General features: G+C 33.1%; 2 protein-coding genes across 4 annotated transcripts in view; one reads left to right on the top strand and one right to left on the bottom strand.

Moving 5' to 3' along the window:
* Positions 1-56: 56 nt before the first annotated feature.
* LOC140052141 (stabilizer of axonemal microtubules 1-like) lies at positions 57-6,271 on the top strand. Its single transcript, XM_072097566.1, has 4 exons — positions 57-246; positions 2,999-3,172; positions 3,572-3,774; positions 4,032-6,271. The coding sequence occupies exons 1-4, from the start codon at positions 209-211 to the stop codon at positions 5,021-5,023; spliced, it is 1,407 nt and encodes a 468-aa protein (XP_071953667.1). The 5' UTR covers positions 57-208; the 3' UTR covers positions 5,024-6,271.
* Positions 6,272-6,363: 92 nt separating this feature from the next.
* LOC140052139 (laminin subunit alpha-1-like) overlaps positions 6,364-16,307 on the bottom strand; it is a 42,854-nt gene continuing 32,910 nt past the window's right edge. For all 3 annotated transcript variants that reach the window (XM_072097563.1, XM_072097564.1, XM_072097565.1), the window contains 13 exons: positions 15,384-15,565; positions 14,676-14,823; positions 13,747-13,896; positions 13,138-13,286; positions 12,655-12,852; positions 11,824-12,081; positions 11,468-11,672; positions 10,732-10,902; positions 10,163-10,245; positions 9,436-9,533; positions 8,928-9,058; positions 8,224-8,452; positions 6,364-7,400 (listed from right to left, as the gene is read on the bottom strand). In XM_072097563.1, coding sequence (XP_071953664.1) covers positions 7,249-7,400; positions 8,224-8,452; positions 8,928-9,058; positions 9,436-9,533; positions 10,163-10,245; positions 10,732-10,902; positions 11,468-11,672; positions 11,824-12,081; positions 12,655-12,852; positions 13,138-13,286; positions 13,747-13,896; positions 14,676-14,823; positions 15,384-15,565 — 2,154 coding nt within the window. In that variant the 3' untranslated portion in view covers positions 6,364-7,248. The remainder of the gene's footprint in view (positions 7,401-8,223; positions 8,453-8,927; positions 9,059-9,435; positions 9,534-10,162; positions 10,246-10,731; positions 10,903-11,467; positions 11,673-11,823; positions 12,082-12,654; positions 12,853-13,137; positions 13,287-13,746; positions 13,897-14,675; positions 14,824-15,383; positions 15,566-16,307) is intronic.

The following is a 16,307-nucleotide window of genomic DNA, read 5'->3' as shown; positions in this document are numbered from 1 at the left end:
CCTTATACATATTGATATTGTTGTTGTCTTGCCAACCAAACGCACAGCAACAAACTGTTGTGTGTGTGTGTGTGTGGTGTAGATTCTCTCTCCATGAATTTAGTTTACTGTGATCAACTGACTAATTTGTGAACAATAAAAAGTTGTATCGTAATCCAATTATTTTACCAAGAAAGCTGTGTTCTGTAGGAATTAAAAAGCAACCAAGATGGGGCGACAGTGTATTTGTGAAATATGCACTTGTGGGTAAGTAACTAGGCCTAGCTAGTAGGCTACTATGACATCCTACTAGCCGATGTAGGCCCTAGTGTGTTACTGTATTAAACCACCACATTAATTGTTTAGGCCTGGGCATCAACACATGTAACCAACTCTGAATGAAACAATACACAACAGCAGCAAAGCTTTACTTTGCTTAGGGCATAGTCTAGGCCTATACTTTAGCCTACTATAGGCTATACCTATCTTCTTATAATTTATGTTTTATTTAGTAGCTTGCTGCTGGTGGTTGAGATGCAATATGGAGGTTTGTGGATTTTATAGTAATCTCCAGAAGAGTCACAGGTTTAAAGAAGAGTTTTGCACTGCTCATCTTCCTTTAAGATGAGCAGTGATATTATATTTTAACCATTCTTTTTTTCAGATAGGCCCTACTTGCTTTGATGGTATTAGCTTCAGCTTATGTCCCGCTTCCTTAATTTCTGTATATCGAGATTAAATAATATTATTATTTGGTTGGGGGGATCATCTGGGTACGAATGTTTGGTGAATTGAAAATAGATAACTGCAAGATAATAAATGAGTTGGGGTGATTAAAGATGTACTGTTCCTTGAAAAAAAAAAATGAAGGTCAAAATATTCTAAATTTAAATTGGCCATATATCAAAGTAATATTAAAGTTAAAAACAACAAGTTTATGTAATTAACAGGTAAATTAATTTGATTACATTTCTTCTGGAAAATCGTCGAAAGTAACGAAAAGTAAACAAAGATTTCAAACCACGAGTATGCATTATGCATGATGCTAATTAGGATTGTTTACAACTCGTCACAATTGAGAAGGTGTTTTCACATAGATCGCGAGGAAGTTTTATGATTATGCATACAGAGTAGCCAAATAAGCGGATTGCTTTATGAGATATGTTTTGATTGAAAAATTTGACTGGAAGTCAAAGTTATTTTTTGAACAAATTTTTTGGTGAAAGTTAATAACTATTATGATACAGTACTTCAAAATGACTCACTTTTTTTCAAAATATTCATTTTTTTATTTTGTTTGGAATTTTTCAAAGGGACAATACATCTTTAAAGATACGTGCTTAAGTGAACTTGAATTTTTTTTAGTATTGGATATTATCTGTGTTAATATTTATTTCTTATTAATATTCGTACACATAAGCTTTCAAGGTCTTGTTTCGCTATTCCCATTCTGTTTCAAGCAAACAAATACCGGTACTGTATCCATTTACGAGGTATTACCAGTCTACGTACATAGTTACTCATTGTCAATGTTTACTTAATTCTCTGTGACAATAGTGCCAGTGTAAATTTAGTTTTAAACAGGACGCAGTATAGTAACTGTGTCATAGTGACCACAGAATGGTCAAAGACTCAAATTACTTTCATGCTATGTTCACAAATGGTTTTTGGGCAATATTTTGTTTCAAATTGTGGACTCGCATCAACAACACTGTGTAACTGATACTACTGTCGTTTTGATGTCTCAATCACAGTAGTTACATTTTAAATATTTTACCAGAATGGTTCAACAAGTCAAAAAGGGAGGATAATAAAAAATGTAGTAGTCAATTTTTATTTCTAATTATTTTTTCATGTTGCGATTTAAAGTATTTATATTTAAAACATTTTTTATTATCCTCCCTTTTTGACTTTTTGAACCATTCTGGTAAAATATTTAAAATTTATAAAGACGACCTCTGAAAATTCTCTCAAAATAGACTTTCCTTGATTTTTGAAATTACCATTAAAAACAAATTGGAATATCAGAAAGTACTGTATATTAGGCCAGTCCAAAGGTGTTCAGGATAGTGAGAGTTGACTGAAAAACATAAGTATTTAGTTATAAAGTTGAATTTCTGCATTTCACCTGTATAGAAAATCTACCAGTGTTTTTCACGCATCAGGTTATTTGTTAAAAAGCAAACATCATTTAAAAAGGATATTTTTAGTAACCATCGATACCGAATAAACTAATACATTGCTATAGAAACATGAATTTTAATGTTTAAAATATAAATTAGCCATAATTGACAGAAAATTTATGCAGTGTGTAAATGATTTACCAAAATCTCTCGTACTGTATTGTACTGAGGCATTGGAGCATTAAATATATAGTATACAGTATTGTAACTGTAATTTCCGACCGTCATCACATTGTTAATATTATGACCAAAAAATTGATCTACTTTATATTGTTTAGTGGTTGACATGGCAACTGCAGTAAGGGTTAAGACATTATTTTTAAAGATAATAAACTTTGTTGTTGTACTGTAGATGACATTTTAAGACATTTTATTACCTCTGCCTTATACAAATATTAGTATAATACTGTATTATTATTATCAATATAGTCATTCGACAAGTACATTCTCTGTTAGAATTAGACTGGGCCAAAATTTCCTTTCAGAATACATTTTGAAAGAAGATTTACAAAATTAGAGAGTGTCCAGTATTTATAGCAAATAATTAGTCGTCTGTTACATTGACAATAATAATATCACAGGACATTCACAGCTATTATGTCTTGAGTGGCTCTTACTGACAAAGGACAGAAATTAGTAGTATTTTAGTAAAGGTTAATGAACAGCCATTTACTTTGCACATCTCATTATGTAATAAGCTCTATCCCTTTTGATGTGCATGCATAGTAGATTGTGTATAGTATATAACGCCTTTCTTATTTCATTTAATGCAAATAATGTGTAGTACTGTACAGTATTATTTGATAATTATTTTATTTTTATAAATTCCTTTTTAGGCGGCATAGATGTCCTCACCAACCGAAAGCACCTAAAACTTTTGGACCATGTGAAATATCTGAATACAATAACAAGTACAAGGCTTATAATGTTACTGGTAGAAGAGACAATTTTAAGCCAAAACAAGAAGTGATGCAGGGTGGCGAGCCAATGGCTGATTCAACAACTCATAAGTAAGTATACTGTATAGGTCAGAGTATGTACAGAATAGTAACACATGAAACACAATACAAGCTTTGGGTTATCTGTCTGGGCAGAACAAAAACTAAACATTTCTATTCATTTAGAAATATGTACATTGTGTTTGGTCTTGAAATCTTGTTTTTAAATATACTGCTCTAGGTATGATCCCGACTCCTTATAATCCAATCCATATAATACAGTAAGCCCAATTCCATGATGTTGAATTTCCTTTCCAGTGCGATTATTTAATCATTAAAGAATTACCTAATACATGTCTGATCTGATGTATCTGGGTATCTTTATGTCAGATGATTTATTGATTACTGATACCTTATAACGATCAATGTTTATCATCACATTTTTATCATCTTTGTATCTTTTTTTTTCAGATCCGATTTCATACCACATCAAGCAGAAAAACCCATGATGCATGTTCCTGATGCTTACCAACCGATTCCTGGTGATATAGATACTTTGACATCATATACAAAAGATTACCCTGCCAAGAGATCAGAGATGCCAAAGAGCTTTAAAGCCACTGATCATAAGATGGCTCCAGCTGGCGAGTTCAAAGGAACACCTACATATACAGGTACAGCTTCAGTTCTAACATTAACTGACACTAACATGAACTAACACTAACTAACAACACTTACTAAGGACAGTATGTCAAATAGATTGCTTTTTTTTCAAAAAGCTGTTTTTTTAGAAATAGATAATTGTTAATATTAATTACTTTGTGCACACATAGCATTAGCCATTATGGTCAATGGTTGTAATGATGATTGTGTATATGCTTAAATTATAAACATATTTTTAAAATTAAATAAATGGTTACGTCTTTTTTAGATGATTATCGCAGATGGAAACTACCAAAACGAGAGAATGACAGAGGTCTGGCTATATATGTCCCACCAAGTGCACCATTTGAGGGCTCCTCAACTTTTACGCGTGATTTTCAACCTAAGAGAGCGGAGATGGCACGTAGTATGAAACCTGTTGAACAGTCACGTACATCGGATCAACCGTTTGATGACAATACCATGCATAAGTCCGCTTATGTTGCCTATCCTGCCCAACCTAAGTACGTACGACCAAAACAGCTGTATGCAAAGAATCCAAACAAATTTGATGATATGACAACTTTCCGTCGTGATTATCCGGGCAAATATGTTTCAGTCGTAAATAGTTTTAAACCAGATATGACGCCGATAAAATCGGATCAACCATTCGACGATAACACAACCTTCAAGCAGGATTTTAAGAAATGGGACGTAACACCCCCACACGTAAAGGTCCCCGATGGGTACGTGCGGCCAGCAGGCAATATGGATCTCAACACTACGTCTAAAATTGCATTCCCTGCTCACGCTCTCCAAGAACGAAAATTATGGAAACCAACGCAACGCGCTCAAACAAATGATGTTCCATTTGATGGACGCACAAGCTATAAACAGGATTTCTTAAAGTGGGATCCAAAACGAGAAAGGCGAGGCAATCCGAATCAAAAGGCTTACGAAAGGCCAAATGTGCCATTTGAAGGGTCAACCAATTATCAGAGCCACTATATACCTAAAAAGGTTTCTGCACTTAAAGCTGCAGGACCAGACAGAACCGCTCATGTCAGTTCAGACCCGTTTGACGACCGTACAATGTACAATGCAGAGTATTTGCCAAAGGCACGAGAAATGTGTCCTGCAATAAATCTAGGTGCGAGTGGTTACCAATTTGGAGAAGTTGACCAGAGAGGTCATCAGGTCTGGAAGAAAGAAAATGGTGGTTATGAAAGGACCTTTAAATCACCCGTGCAGAGAATATCAATGGAATATAGTGTTGCATAAAAAAAACCCAATTGATTTAAAAACAATTTTATAGCAAAACAACAATCATAAATTTCATAAAATATTGAGAATCATGATTCAGAGAATGGGAATGGGAATGCAAAATCATATTTGCATTTAAACATTTTAATCTGTCCGTATTTTATGTGACAGTCTACAGCTTAAACATTTTAATGCTTCAGTGATCTCTTCACCAATCACATAAATGAAATAGGACACTTAAAACTGTATTTCACTTAAGTAATAAATATTTAAGAATTTTACTTAGTGTTATTTGGTGAATACAGCGACAGATTTGTACAGTATGTTGTAGATCTCTTGACCTGTACATTTGGAAGTAGAGTGTGGGTACTGTTCAGTAACATTATTGTATCAATTTTCCTAGTAGCTTGAATGTCAATACAACTTAATTTTTGTAAAGTATTTTTTTTTTATATTCATTTTATGTCATTTTTAAATATTCATTTATTAACTATACTGTTACCAAATAAAGCAGCCGTTAATACTAGAATAAATAGAAGTATTCTCATGTGTAGCAATGTATTGTGGAATATCAAAGGTAAAACAAAAATTTAGAAGACCTATACTATTTCACCAAATGCGTTTTGCCATAGAAGACTGGGTTTGGAATTAATATTGGAATTAATATTAATTAATTGGAATAAGAATCAAATTCTGTGGAATGGCATTGTGAGGATTTTACATAATGTTTTTAAATGAATGTTACATCTCAACGTTTTTTCAAATTGTACAAAAGTGTAAATAATAGTAAATATTGATTGAATAGAATTGATATATTTGTGTACTCTTTCAAATAAAACTTATTTTGGAATAATGTAGTTAGAAATGGCTTTTAAGAATAAGGGTTTGCTGCAGTTGGAGGTGTTTAGAATTCTTCTGTAGTCTGTACCACTAGTTATTTATGGATCAAGAAATTGCACAGGTGCAATCAAAGCCATATTCCAAAATTCCTCTACTTTCCACATTTAACCCTTGTTTCATAAATAATTTTAATGGATTTTAAAAGTAAGTCTTGGTTAATAAATAAAATGTGATGAATTTGTAACATATTGTCAAATGTATGGTATGACCATGGAGAAATCATTTCTGCATGGTATGATTGTCTTACTTTTAAAATGTCAACATGTAGAGTTATTGATTGATTTTTTTTCTAATTCATTATGTCACATGACTTGGATGCAATTCATAAATGATTGATTTCCATAAAGCAATTAAAATTCTATTTAGAAATTTATTTTATTTGTCTGAATTATCAATATATTTTTGATTGCGAGTTTCCTGAGTGAATGATTTTGAAGCAATAACATTGTCTATGCTCATATAGCCTTACCACGTTGAAACACCGGTTCTCGTCAGATCACCGAAGTTAAGCAACGGTGGGTCCGGTTAGAGCTTGCATAGGAGACCATCTAAGAATACCGGTGCTGTATATGAAGCTGGGGTCCCGTTTGAAATTTGAAAAAATTTGGCATTTGAAATCAGCACTGTTGACTCTTATGGCAGCCCCTGCATCTGGTATCTGCCTCAGACGTATTGGCTGGACGAGAGAAGCCCTTGGTCAAGGTGCTTTAACAGTCCTGGCTTAGTCATCATTCAGATGAATGTAAGACTGACATTGTTGGTTTGGGTGATGAAAGAAAACAAAAAAAGTGTATGCCTAACAATTGTAAGTCTACAGTATGACTATTCAACACCTCTCTTGCAGCACATATACAACTACTATACAAGTTATTATTTAAAAAAAGACATTATGAACAGTTTTTCAAGTTTTAATTTTATTTTCAATATTTAAAAATAATTTTTGTTGTTCTTTAGCCACGGATTTCCAGTAGAGGAATTAATTGCAACCTATGCTACATCTTTAGACATAATTTTTTTTAAACCAAATTTGTACCTAAAAATAGATTTAAAAGTAAGTACCATTTGCATAACAACAATTTCATACATTAAAAAATGAAATTAAATTTGTTTTCTAAATCCAAAATGTTATTAAAAAAAAATTAAGGTATAAAAACAATTAAAATAATAATTTAAAAAAAGATAATGCTTTGTTCCCGTAAGGACGCAACGCAAAAATGTAAGCAAGTGAGTAATTTGATCAATCATGGCGCGATGGATCACCCAAACTGTGATTAGTCAACTCACTTACATCATTGTGTTGCATCTAAGTGGCAAACAAGCTTTAAACAACATTTTATAAAATGTTAAGTAAGAGGAAATGGGCATCCTGTTTCCATGCCAACACTATTGACATTTTCTCGTGGATTGCGTTGTACATTATTCAGTAAAATAGACTGTATACAACCAGTAAATGTGTTGGTGATGATACCACTCACTAGACTTACTGAACCAGTGTCTGAAAAAGAGTTATGAAAATTATCAATAAAGTTTCCCCTTAATAATGCTTTGTTGCATTGACTTAAAAAATTAATAAAAAGATAAATGAAAAAAAAAAATGAATAGGATTAGGAATAAATAAATAAATTCAAATTCTTTGTTAGCAACAAAGTAAACATTGTTGAATTACAATATATAAAAATGACATTAAGATATTAAAACATTTAAAACATAAATGAATAAAATGTTATTTAAAATTTATGAAACAAGTGCTGTGTAACATGAGTTTATAGGTCTCTGTATGTAATAACATCTTATTAATAATTAAATCTAGGAGTGTCCCACCTCCCCCTGCCTCCTCACCTTCTGACGTTGGTATACTGTATTAGGCCAGGAGAAATATCTTATATGGTTTGTGTGTGTGTAAGTGTTGTAAACTTTCATCGAAGATTTTAATCGATTGTAAAAAAACTCAGGGGCATAAGTGAGTTGCAACCCAGCTAAATAATGAGCCAGTTAGGCTTCATTTTCAGTTTAACGTTGCAGTCAGATTTGTTTTAAAAAATATCAAAAAGAGAAATTAAAATACTTTAGAACAACCTGGGGCGGATCCAACCCCTAAATTTCGCTAATTGTAATGCAAAAGATAGGACATCAAATTACGCTCAGCCCTTCATTTGAACATTTTTAGGCCCTGCCAGCACCCCCTCCTTATTTCATCCGCCAATGTCAACCTTTATTTATTTCTTTTAAAAAACAACTTAGATGAACACAGGCTGTTGAAAACAACCATGTACTATATATAGCTGAAGATTATGATAAACATGCATTGCAGTAAGTACCTGGAATACCAGCAAAGTATATCGGGCTGTTGGTGTTAATAGTGGGAACACCTGCTGTAAAATAAGTCACATCTGGGGGATATTTATCAATGTAAAGTTGAAGTCCCAGTTGTGTAAACGACAGAAAGATCGTATGTGGTAAGTTATCACATATTTCATAGTCACTTGTGAACGCAGTTGAACGCACGATGTATGGAGACTGATTACCATGACTTATTACAGCACGTACCTAAAAAAACAGATAAAGGTACATTAGCCTAGGTTTCAAAGCTAATAATACTCAATTTTAAATGCACAGAAGAAATATATATATATATATATATAGTCTATTTCATTACCCAATCGGGTTCGAATCTCGGTTGGGGCGACTTTTTCTCATATCACCAGAATTACGTGTTTACCCCACAATACTAGTTTATAACAGCCCCTGTCATAGACATACTAATAAGAGCTGTTGGTGGTAGCCGACATAAAGGCACCTTTAGAGATGATGAAAGTCGTATGTTTCATCCACAGCTGTGTTCCATACATCCCAATGCATTTACATTATTAACTAAAGTAGAGCAAAGCACAGAGCAACAGATTTATTCACAAAAATGTGCTTATTTTAATAAACCTGAACACTATACCATTAAGTACATAAGTTTGGTAACTAGATATTGTTATCAATATTCTGGACTATCTTAGAAAACAAATTCACTTACTCTTCCTTCGAAGATGTCCAAAGCCACAAAATTCGCAAGACCAGAGGAAACGGCAAATAAAATAGATTCTCTTACAGTTGTCCTGATAGTCATATTAAGACTAAGTGAGTTTCCAACTCTGAAGTTGTTTTCTGGAAATAAAAAAGATTGAACCATATTTATATACAATTTCTTTTCATTTGAATACAAGCAAATATATTTAAAATTAGATAGTGTATAGTGTGATAAATGGTATCAAAAAATAACCATAAGTTCAATAATTTTGAACATCAACACTCTCACACACACATTTTTGTTAAATATCTGGTTTGAAAGAACAATATTTTCTTGCCAACAGAAATGGGTCTACATAAAAAGAACAGATTTTATATACTGCTTTATAAAAACCTAAATTGATTCAGTCTGGATCATTTAAAGAAGGATTTTTTAAGCTGCAATTTTTAAAAGAAAACAGTTCTTTTGAGATTTATTAATAGAAACAGGTCCTTAATGTGATTATTGTTCTTACCTAGTTGCAAGTAACCTGTGCCATTAAAGAAAGCACCTGGCATAATATCATTGCGTGAACAAGGGGCTACGCCATTGGCAAAGAATAGAGACGGATTCCTGTTAAAGAAAACAAAAATATTTAACATATTATACAATTAACAATTAATGTTTATGAGTTGCATGGTGAGCATATTATATTTGAGTTAAAATATTAATTGCTCTATTCAACAGGAAAACAATTCTTCGCATTCAATGCATACAAAGCATTACATTAGTTTACGAGAGTAAACATTTTGATTTCACTCAATTAGCCACTAGACCATGTAAAAAAATGGTACTGATATAATATTGGCAGCAGAGAAGTTATAGACGGCACACTCTGTGGGCTGACTGTGCTAAAGTATCTTCAATTGTTAAAATAGGAAAAGTAATGCACAGCACATTATAAGAAATCAAATTGTATACAGTTTAACTGTATACAATTTGATAAAACAATACCATACTGTAGAGTAGACCTTCCATTATTTTAATTTCCACCCTGTTCATTAGTTTGTTTAGATATTCATGGACGATAATGTGAGATAATCTGAATGCTGGCAAAACGTTTTCAGCAACTTTCTGATCAACAGGACACTCACACACACAAATTGGCTGTTTGCTTCATTGCTGTTGAGTTGAGCTACCAAATCGAAAGCTTTCTTATGTCATTAGTGCATTAGTTCATATTGTTAGGATACATTACTTACTCAAAATCCAGGATAACTGCATTAGGGACTTCATCAGAATCGACTATTATATGACTTATGCAGCCGTCAAAGCCAGTTGTAAACTTAAAATGAAAAGAAAACATTTTCAAAAGTTAAATGTTGGAATTGGTTGCTTTAATTAATGATTTAAAGAGGTATTGTCCTCCAAAAACTTAATAAAATAAAGATTATTAAAATCAGACTTTAAATATAAGTCATTTTGCAGTTTTAATAAAGTTATTCACTTCTGTGGAAAATCAACAACAATAATTATTTCACAAAAGACAATTTTAACCAAAACCCATTGACAATTTAGGTATTTTTTGCTTAAAAAACCTAGTATAGTACCATGGGGCATAGGTATGAAATTTTAGGAAAATTAGGAATGGAATTATATTCAAATTGCATAAACAATGGAATTTACCAAATTCTTGAATCTAAGTCATTAGCCCAAATTAGTAGGTGGGAATATTATTAGCATGGAATTAGACTCGGCTATAAATGGTAAAAATTTCATATTTGGCTTCATGCAATTTGTTACAACACAAAGTAATTATTCATATACTTACTGTAAGAGGGAATGTACTTGGTAGAATGGCAGAACTAATTCCTCCAAGATGGAAGTTTGTAGCAATGTTAATCCTTGAATTTACACCATTCGACGGTTGATCATTGTTTGTATAGTCTCTGGTTTCAGTTACAAGAATTGCGACAAACTCGTTTATTCTTAGTACCGAGACCTGAAAGAAAAATGTAGTTATAAAATAAAGAGTTTCCTTCTGTTCATTAAAGATTCTATGTAATTGTATCGGATCAGACTAATGCGTGGGATGACCTGGCCCAATCAAGAATACCCTCTGATTGCGTTGCAGACATATAATAATATCAGGTGGGTTGCCTCACATTCAAGGTGCTACATACCGTTGCCCCAGATCATTTAGCAGTGCGACTCTCCACTGTACATAATTTACAAAATTCGGAGCCCTTCTAATGGGAACCATGTACCAAGAGTGAAGCTTGAATGCTTCAGAAATTCCTTGAGTTTTTTGGATCCTAAACTTGATAAGAATTTGCCAAATATCTTAAAAGAATGTTCCAGATATGAAACATTTAAATCTAATAAAATAATTTATATTTTTATGGAATATATTCTAAATACAGTAAAGCTCAAAGTTTTTTAAATTTCAAACTGGAAGGTTTACCCCTTTAAATAAAGAAAATCAAACTGAGGCTTTTGCATAATTTGTCCTGGTTGCATTGAAAGGCATAGCACTATATTATAAAAAAAAAAAGAGATTCCTTTACTTCAATCCATTCACCAGTATCATATTTTTGTTTAGTACGAATTCCCAGTCCATTGACAGATCTAGTATCACTTATCATATTAAACTCCACATATCCATCTTGCATTACAAGTGCAATCCATTGTTGAGGTGTGAGGGCGCTATCTGCAGCGTAGAACAGTATTCCATTTGGCGATACAGCACGAAAATATATTGTTATTAAAAATCTGTAACAATATAATTTTATGTATAAGTTACTCATTTGATTTCACCCTTCGCATGTTAGTTTATCTACAAAATTGGGCAAGCATTTTGTGTTGTTTAGGATAGCTTGTCAAGAAAGATTTGTCAAAAACATACAGATATACAAATTTCTACCTTGATAAGAAATGCTGCCTGGCATCTTCACTTAAAGGAAAAGTTGCGTAGCTATTGCTCAGTAGACCAAACCTTAAAGTGCTAGGGTCATAAAAAACATCTGGAAGTGCTGAACATGTTGGCATAAGTGTAATACTTGTCGGAGGAGCTTCAGTGACATATGGCAGGGGTGGAAGTTCAGTAACTGGTGGAGAAACTCCACTAAGTGTCACACCATCCTGTTCTATTAATACTTGATCATCATTGAAATTTGGAATTCTGTTTAAAGACAAAGATGTATTTTAAAAAACAGCAAAACCAAAATTTCTCCCCACCTCAACACAGTTTTGATGCTTTCTCGATAGAGATGACCGACGACACATAGATTGACCTGACCTGAGGTTAGGTCAATATTTGTTACAAATTAAAAGCTTCCTATTGATGGTATGATTGAATGCGTTATCTTCAAAAGCTGCACTATTACTAAAGAACTTATAACACAAGAATCTCCTGTTCGTCCAATTTCGAAAGGCATTGTAGGATAGAATAGAGCTAATGGGTGCCGCCATTGTGAGCCATGGAGTAGAACGACCTCATCAAATTAGAAAGGCAAAATCTGTAGAGGGGATCTGCTATACTAAAGGGGGATAGAATAATTGACTGAGCCCTCTATAGGAATTAATAGTTTGACTTCCTAGTTTGGAAAGGCTGCTGCTGCATGCTGTGAAATGGCGTCACCCAGATTGACCTTTTAACCCTGTACTTCCGATACTGTGTTTTGAATGCAAATTGAAGAACAGGAGATTCATGTGTCATAAGTTCTTTGCTATTACTTATAAAAGTCACACTTACAATTCATTTATTACAAAGTCTTTGATATCACCATCTAACGATTCACGAACTGGAAACTCCCCACCAAACAATGTTGGTATAGTACTTGGTAAACCACCAACATAAAGGTAACTATTGGAACCAGTAATTAGTATACCATCGGTACTTAATTGTCTGTTGCTTAAAATGATCGGCATATCATTAATGCGAAGTGTTGCCCTGTAAACAAAATAAATGTTGAAACATTAAATTATGGCCCCTAGCTAGGAAACCTGAGCCAAGCGATTCAAAAGGGCTCCACGCCACGAGACAGGAGAGGGATTAGAGAGCGATACTGCTGGTCGTCGTCTTCGTGCAAGGGTGCGTAACTAATACGGCTATGTTGACTGTATATGATTTTACGCTCTAGCGAACACAGGATATTCGTCGTCCTCCCTTAACCATTCTGTTTCGTAAAGTTCCTTATATTCTTGTAAGACAACAACATTTCAGAGTAAAACTTACGATAAACCTGTAAACTCAACCATAACTGTTTGCCATTGTCCAGTATTTAGTCTTAAACCAGTGGTCTGTAACGGGTCACTCAGTCCCTCACCAATGTTATACTGAACAAAGATGTTCCCATGATAAAGTGCTATGTAGATTAACTTATTCTGAAAAAAAAAAGACTGCTAATTTAAAAGATTTATACTAACAACATCGTCAGTAATTTGCTTTCAGGTTTGATTTTTAATTAATTAAAAACAATTTATATTTATTTTCTGGTTTCATTATTGTATACATATCAATGTCTATGTCTATCAATCAATTCCTTTTATTTCGGAAAAATGTCATCCATATCAACAAATATACAAACATAAAAAGAAAAAAGACAAATTTGCAAACTCTAAGCTTAAATATATAGGATACTTCTCCATCTACAATGCAGTTTTGAGTTATACACATTGTACTACTGTTAAAATATAATTAAATAGCAAATCCTTCTTGAAATTTTAAGAAATTATAAGTTTTCCCATTTTTTTTACAAACTTGTTTTGTGAGAAGAAAAAAGTGTCCCTTTTACCCCTATCATATTGGGTGCAAATGATACATTAATATGTAGATAATACTTACAAAGCTCTCAGCATCCCAGCTGTATGCTAAAATTGCATTTGCCTCTCTGGATTTGAATTGTAGTTGAATACGCTGTACTCGCGCTAATTCAGCTGGAAAATTAAGCTGAGCATATGCAAAATCACCACCAAACCCTATACCCGGAACAACCTAAAAAAATTTAAAAACAAAATTAAAAGGTCTTCTTTTCTATTTCAAAATCTGAGTAATCATTTGTTTTGAGTACACCAAACCATTTTACAATTTTAACCTCAAAATTATTATTTTTTTTAACTTATAGAATTATAAAGTTATATTAGTATAATGAAGAAAAAATAATGAAAATGACTCATCTACATCAGAGGACGAGGTACAAGTCTAAGCCGGTGAGGTACTGTCTACGCTTCTAGGGGAAAAAGTCTAAGTCTACAGGATAAATCTAAGCCTGCTGGGTACAAGTCTAAGCCTGTTAGGTACAAGTTTAGGCCTGTGGGTTACAAATCTAAGCCTGTGAGGTACAAGTCTGAGCCTGTTGGGTACAAGTCTAAGCCTGTTGGGTACAAGTCTAAGCCTGTGGAGTACAAGTCTAGACCTGCGGAGTACAAATCAAAGCCTGTGTAGTAGTCTATGCATCTGGGGTGAAAGTTTAAGCCTGTTTGGTACAAGTCTAGGCCTGCGGGGTACAAGTCTAAGCCTCCGGAGTACAAGTCTATGCATCTAGGGTAAAAGTCTAAGCCTATGGGATACAAATCTAAGCCGCTGGAAAAAATCTAAGCTGGTTGGGTACAAGTTAAAGCCGGTGAGGTACTGTCTAAGCATCTAGGGTAAAAGTCTAAGCCTATGGGATACAAATCTAAGCCAAGGGGAAAAAAATCTAAGCCGAGGGGAAAAAAATTTAGGCTGGTGATTTAAAAGTCAAAATAATCAAATAAATGGAATTCAAAGCATACTTGTTCTAAGCAACCATCTAACGATACATCCTCCGAGTCTGCAACTGTTTCATTATTCATCGGACGAGGAACGAGAACCAATGAGCCAGCATCAGACAACTGAAGGTTTCTCATACAACCAGCAAATCGTAGGTTAGTTGGACCACGTCTAATGATTTAAAAAATATATAATAACATTGAAAGAAATACAGCATTTTACCTAGTTAAAAATAATAGAAGTCTTATATTAATATTCAGTTATTATTATCAGAAAGTTCAAGACTACTCCACATTATAGTATTTTATCCAAACATATATTTAAATGAAAATATAACCTCCTTGGCGGAGGTAACAATATAAATTATAATTTAATAAACTAGCAATTTTGAGATTTGAACACCATGAGCAGTGATGAAGTTACAAGAAATAAAGTGGTGTGTGGTTTTCACAAAAAAAGGGAACAATCTCTGTTCAAGCCATTGTGTTGTCAAATGCCTCTGTAAAAAAGTGGTCAGGTTAAAACCTTACCAACTGTACTGGTGGCTACGGCCCTAATGAGGCACCACAAACAATATTATAATATAAAAATAAAGAGTTTGACTTCAAACCGAGAAAAATTCACAAATGCAATAGCTACAAATTACATTAGACAAATTGTCTTTCTATTAGGTTTTGAGATACAAATAAAATCACTCAATCATAGTTTTCATAAAGTAAATAGTTTCTTACACAGTGGAGGAACTCAGGGCGGGATCAGGAGAACCAATCATTATCTTGGATGAAGAATAGCGTAGATTTGGAAAAGATAACGGTGCATACGTCCGAGACTCTTGATAGAAGAGCAGCGTTTGAGTTACGTTTGCAGCTCGAATTTGCATTGAGTAGTAGCTGGCATTATAAGCTGCGATAACCTAAACATATAATGTACAAAATACATGTAAACGTACTGGAAAATATATAAAGAATATCGAAGATTTTTAATGTTTGCACCAGCCTGTCAAAAGAAACAAGACCCTTTACGTTTGTCTTCTTGTTGTGTTTGTATTGTCCTGTAGCGTAATTGTGTATAAAAAAAAATATATATATATATATATAATATTATTTCTACTACTTTACTTAATATTTAATTATTGTCTATTGTAATTGATACAATTATTAGTGTATTTTGTACTGGTGAAACCAGGCTTAAAGCTCTATATTGAGCTTATTTGGTCTTTTCCAGGCTTTGCATTTTTTTATTTAATACTTATTATGTAAAAATATTAAGTTTGATGCATTGTGAAATAAAAACGAACGAACGAACGAACATGACAATCTGTATAAAAATCACTCAACATGGTTTAAATTCATGTCATATTTTTAAATCCCTTAACACACTTTCAAATCTCTCAACACAGGTTAAAATCACTCAACATACCATCAAATCACTCAACAAGTGTTAAAATCACTCAATGCTTTCAAATCTCTCAAAACATTTTAAAATCACTCAATAACATAAATTCACTCAACACAGGTTAAAATCACTCCACATGCTTTCAAATCTCTCAAAACATTTTAAAATCACTCAACATACCATAAAATCACTCAACAAGTGTTAAAATCACTCAATACTTTAAAATATCTCAAAACATTTTAAAAGCACTCAATAACATC

Source organism: Antedon mediterranea, chromosome 6 (assembly GCF_964355755.1).
Source record: "Antedon mediterranea chromosome 6, ecAntMedi1.1, whole genome shotgun sequence".
NCBI classification, from domain to species: domain Eukaryota; kingdom Metazoa; phylum Echinodermata; class Crinoidea; order Comatulida; family Antedonidae; genus Antedon; species Antedon mediterranea.
Note: the sequence above shows the minus strand (reverse complement) of the source record. Positions and strands in the feature narration are given on the sequence as shown.

Bases quoted from the DNA above. Each gene is read 5' to 3' on its own strand.
- LOC140052141 (XM_072097566.1), top strand. From the start codon at position 209: ATGGGGCGACAGTGTATTTGTGAAATATGCACTTGTGG. The intron at 247-2,998 runs GTAAGTAACTAG...ATTCCTTTTTAG, and splicing joins TGTGAAATATGCACTTGTGG to GCGGCATAGATGTCCTCACC. The intron at 3,775-4,031 runs GTACAGCTTCAG...CGTCTTTTTTAG, and splicing joins AGGAACACCTACATATACAG to ATGATTATCGCAGATGGAAA.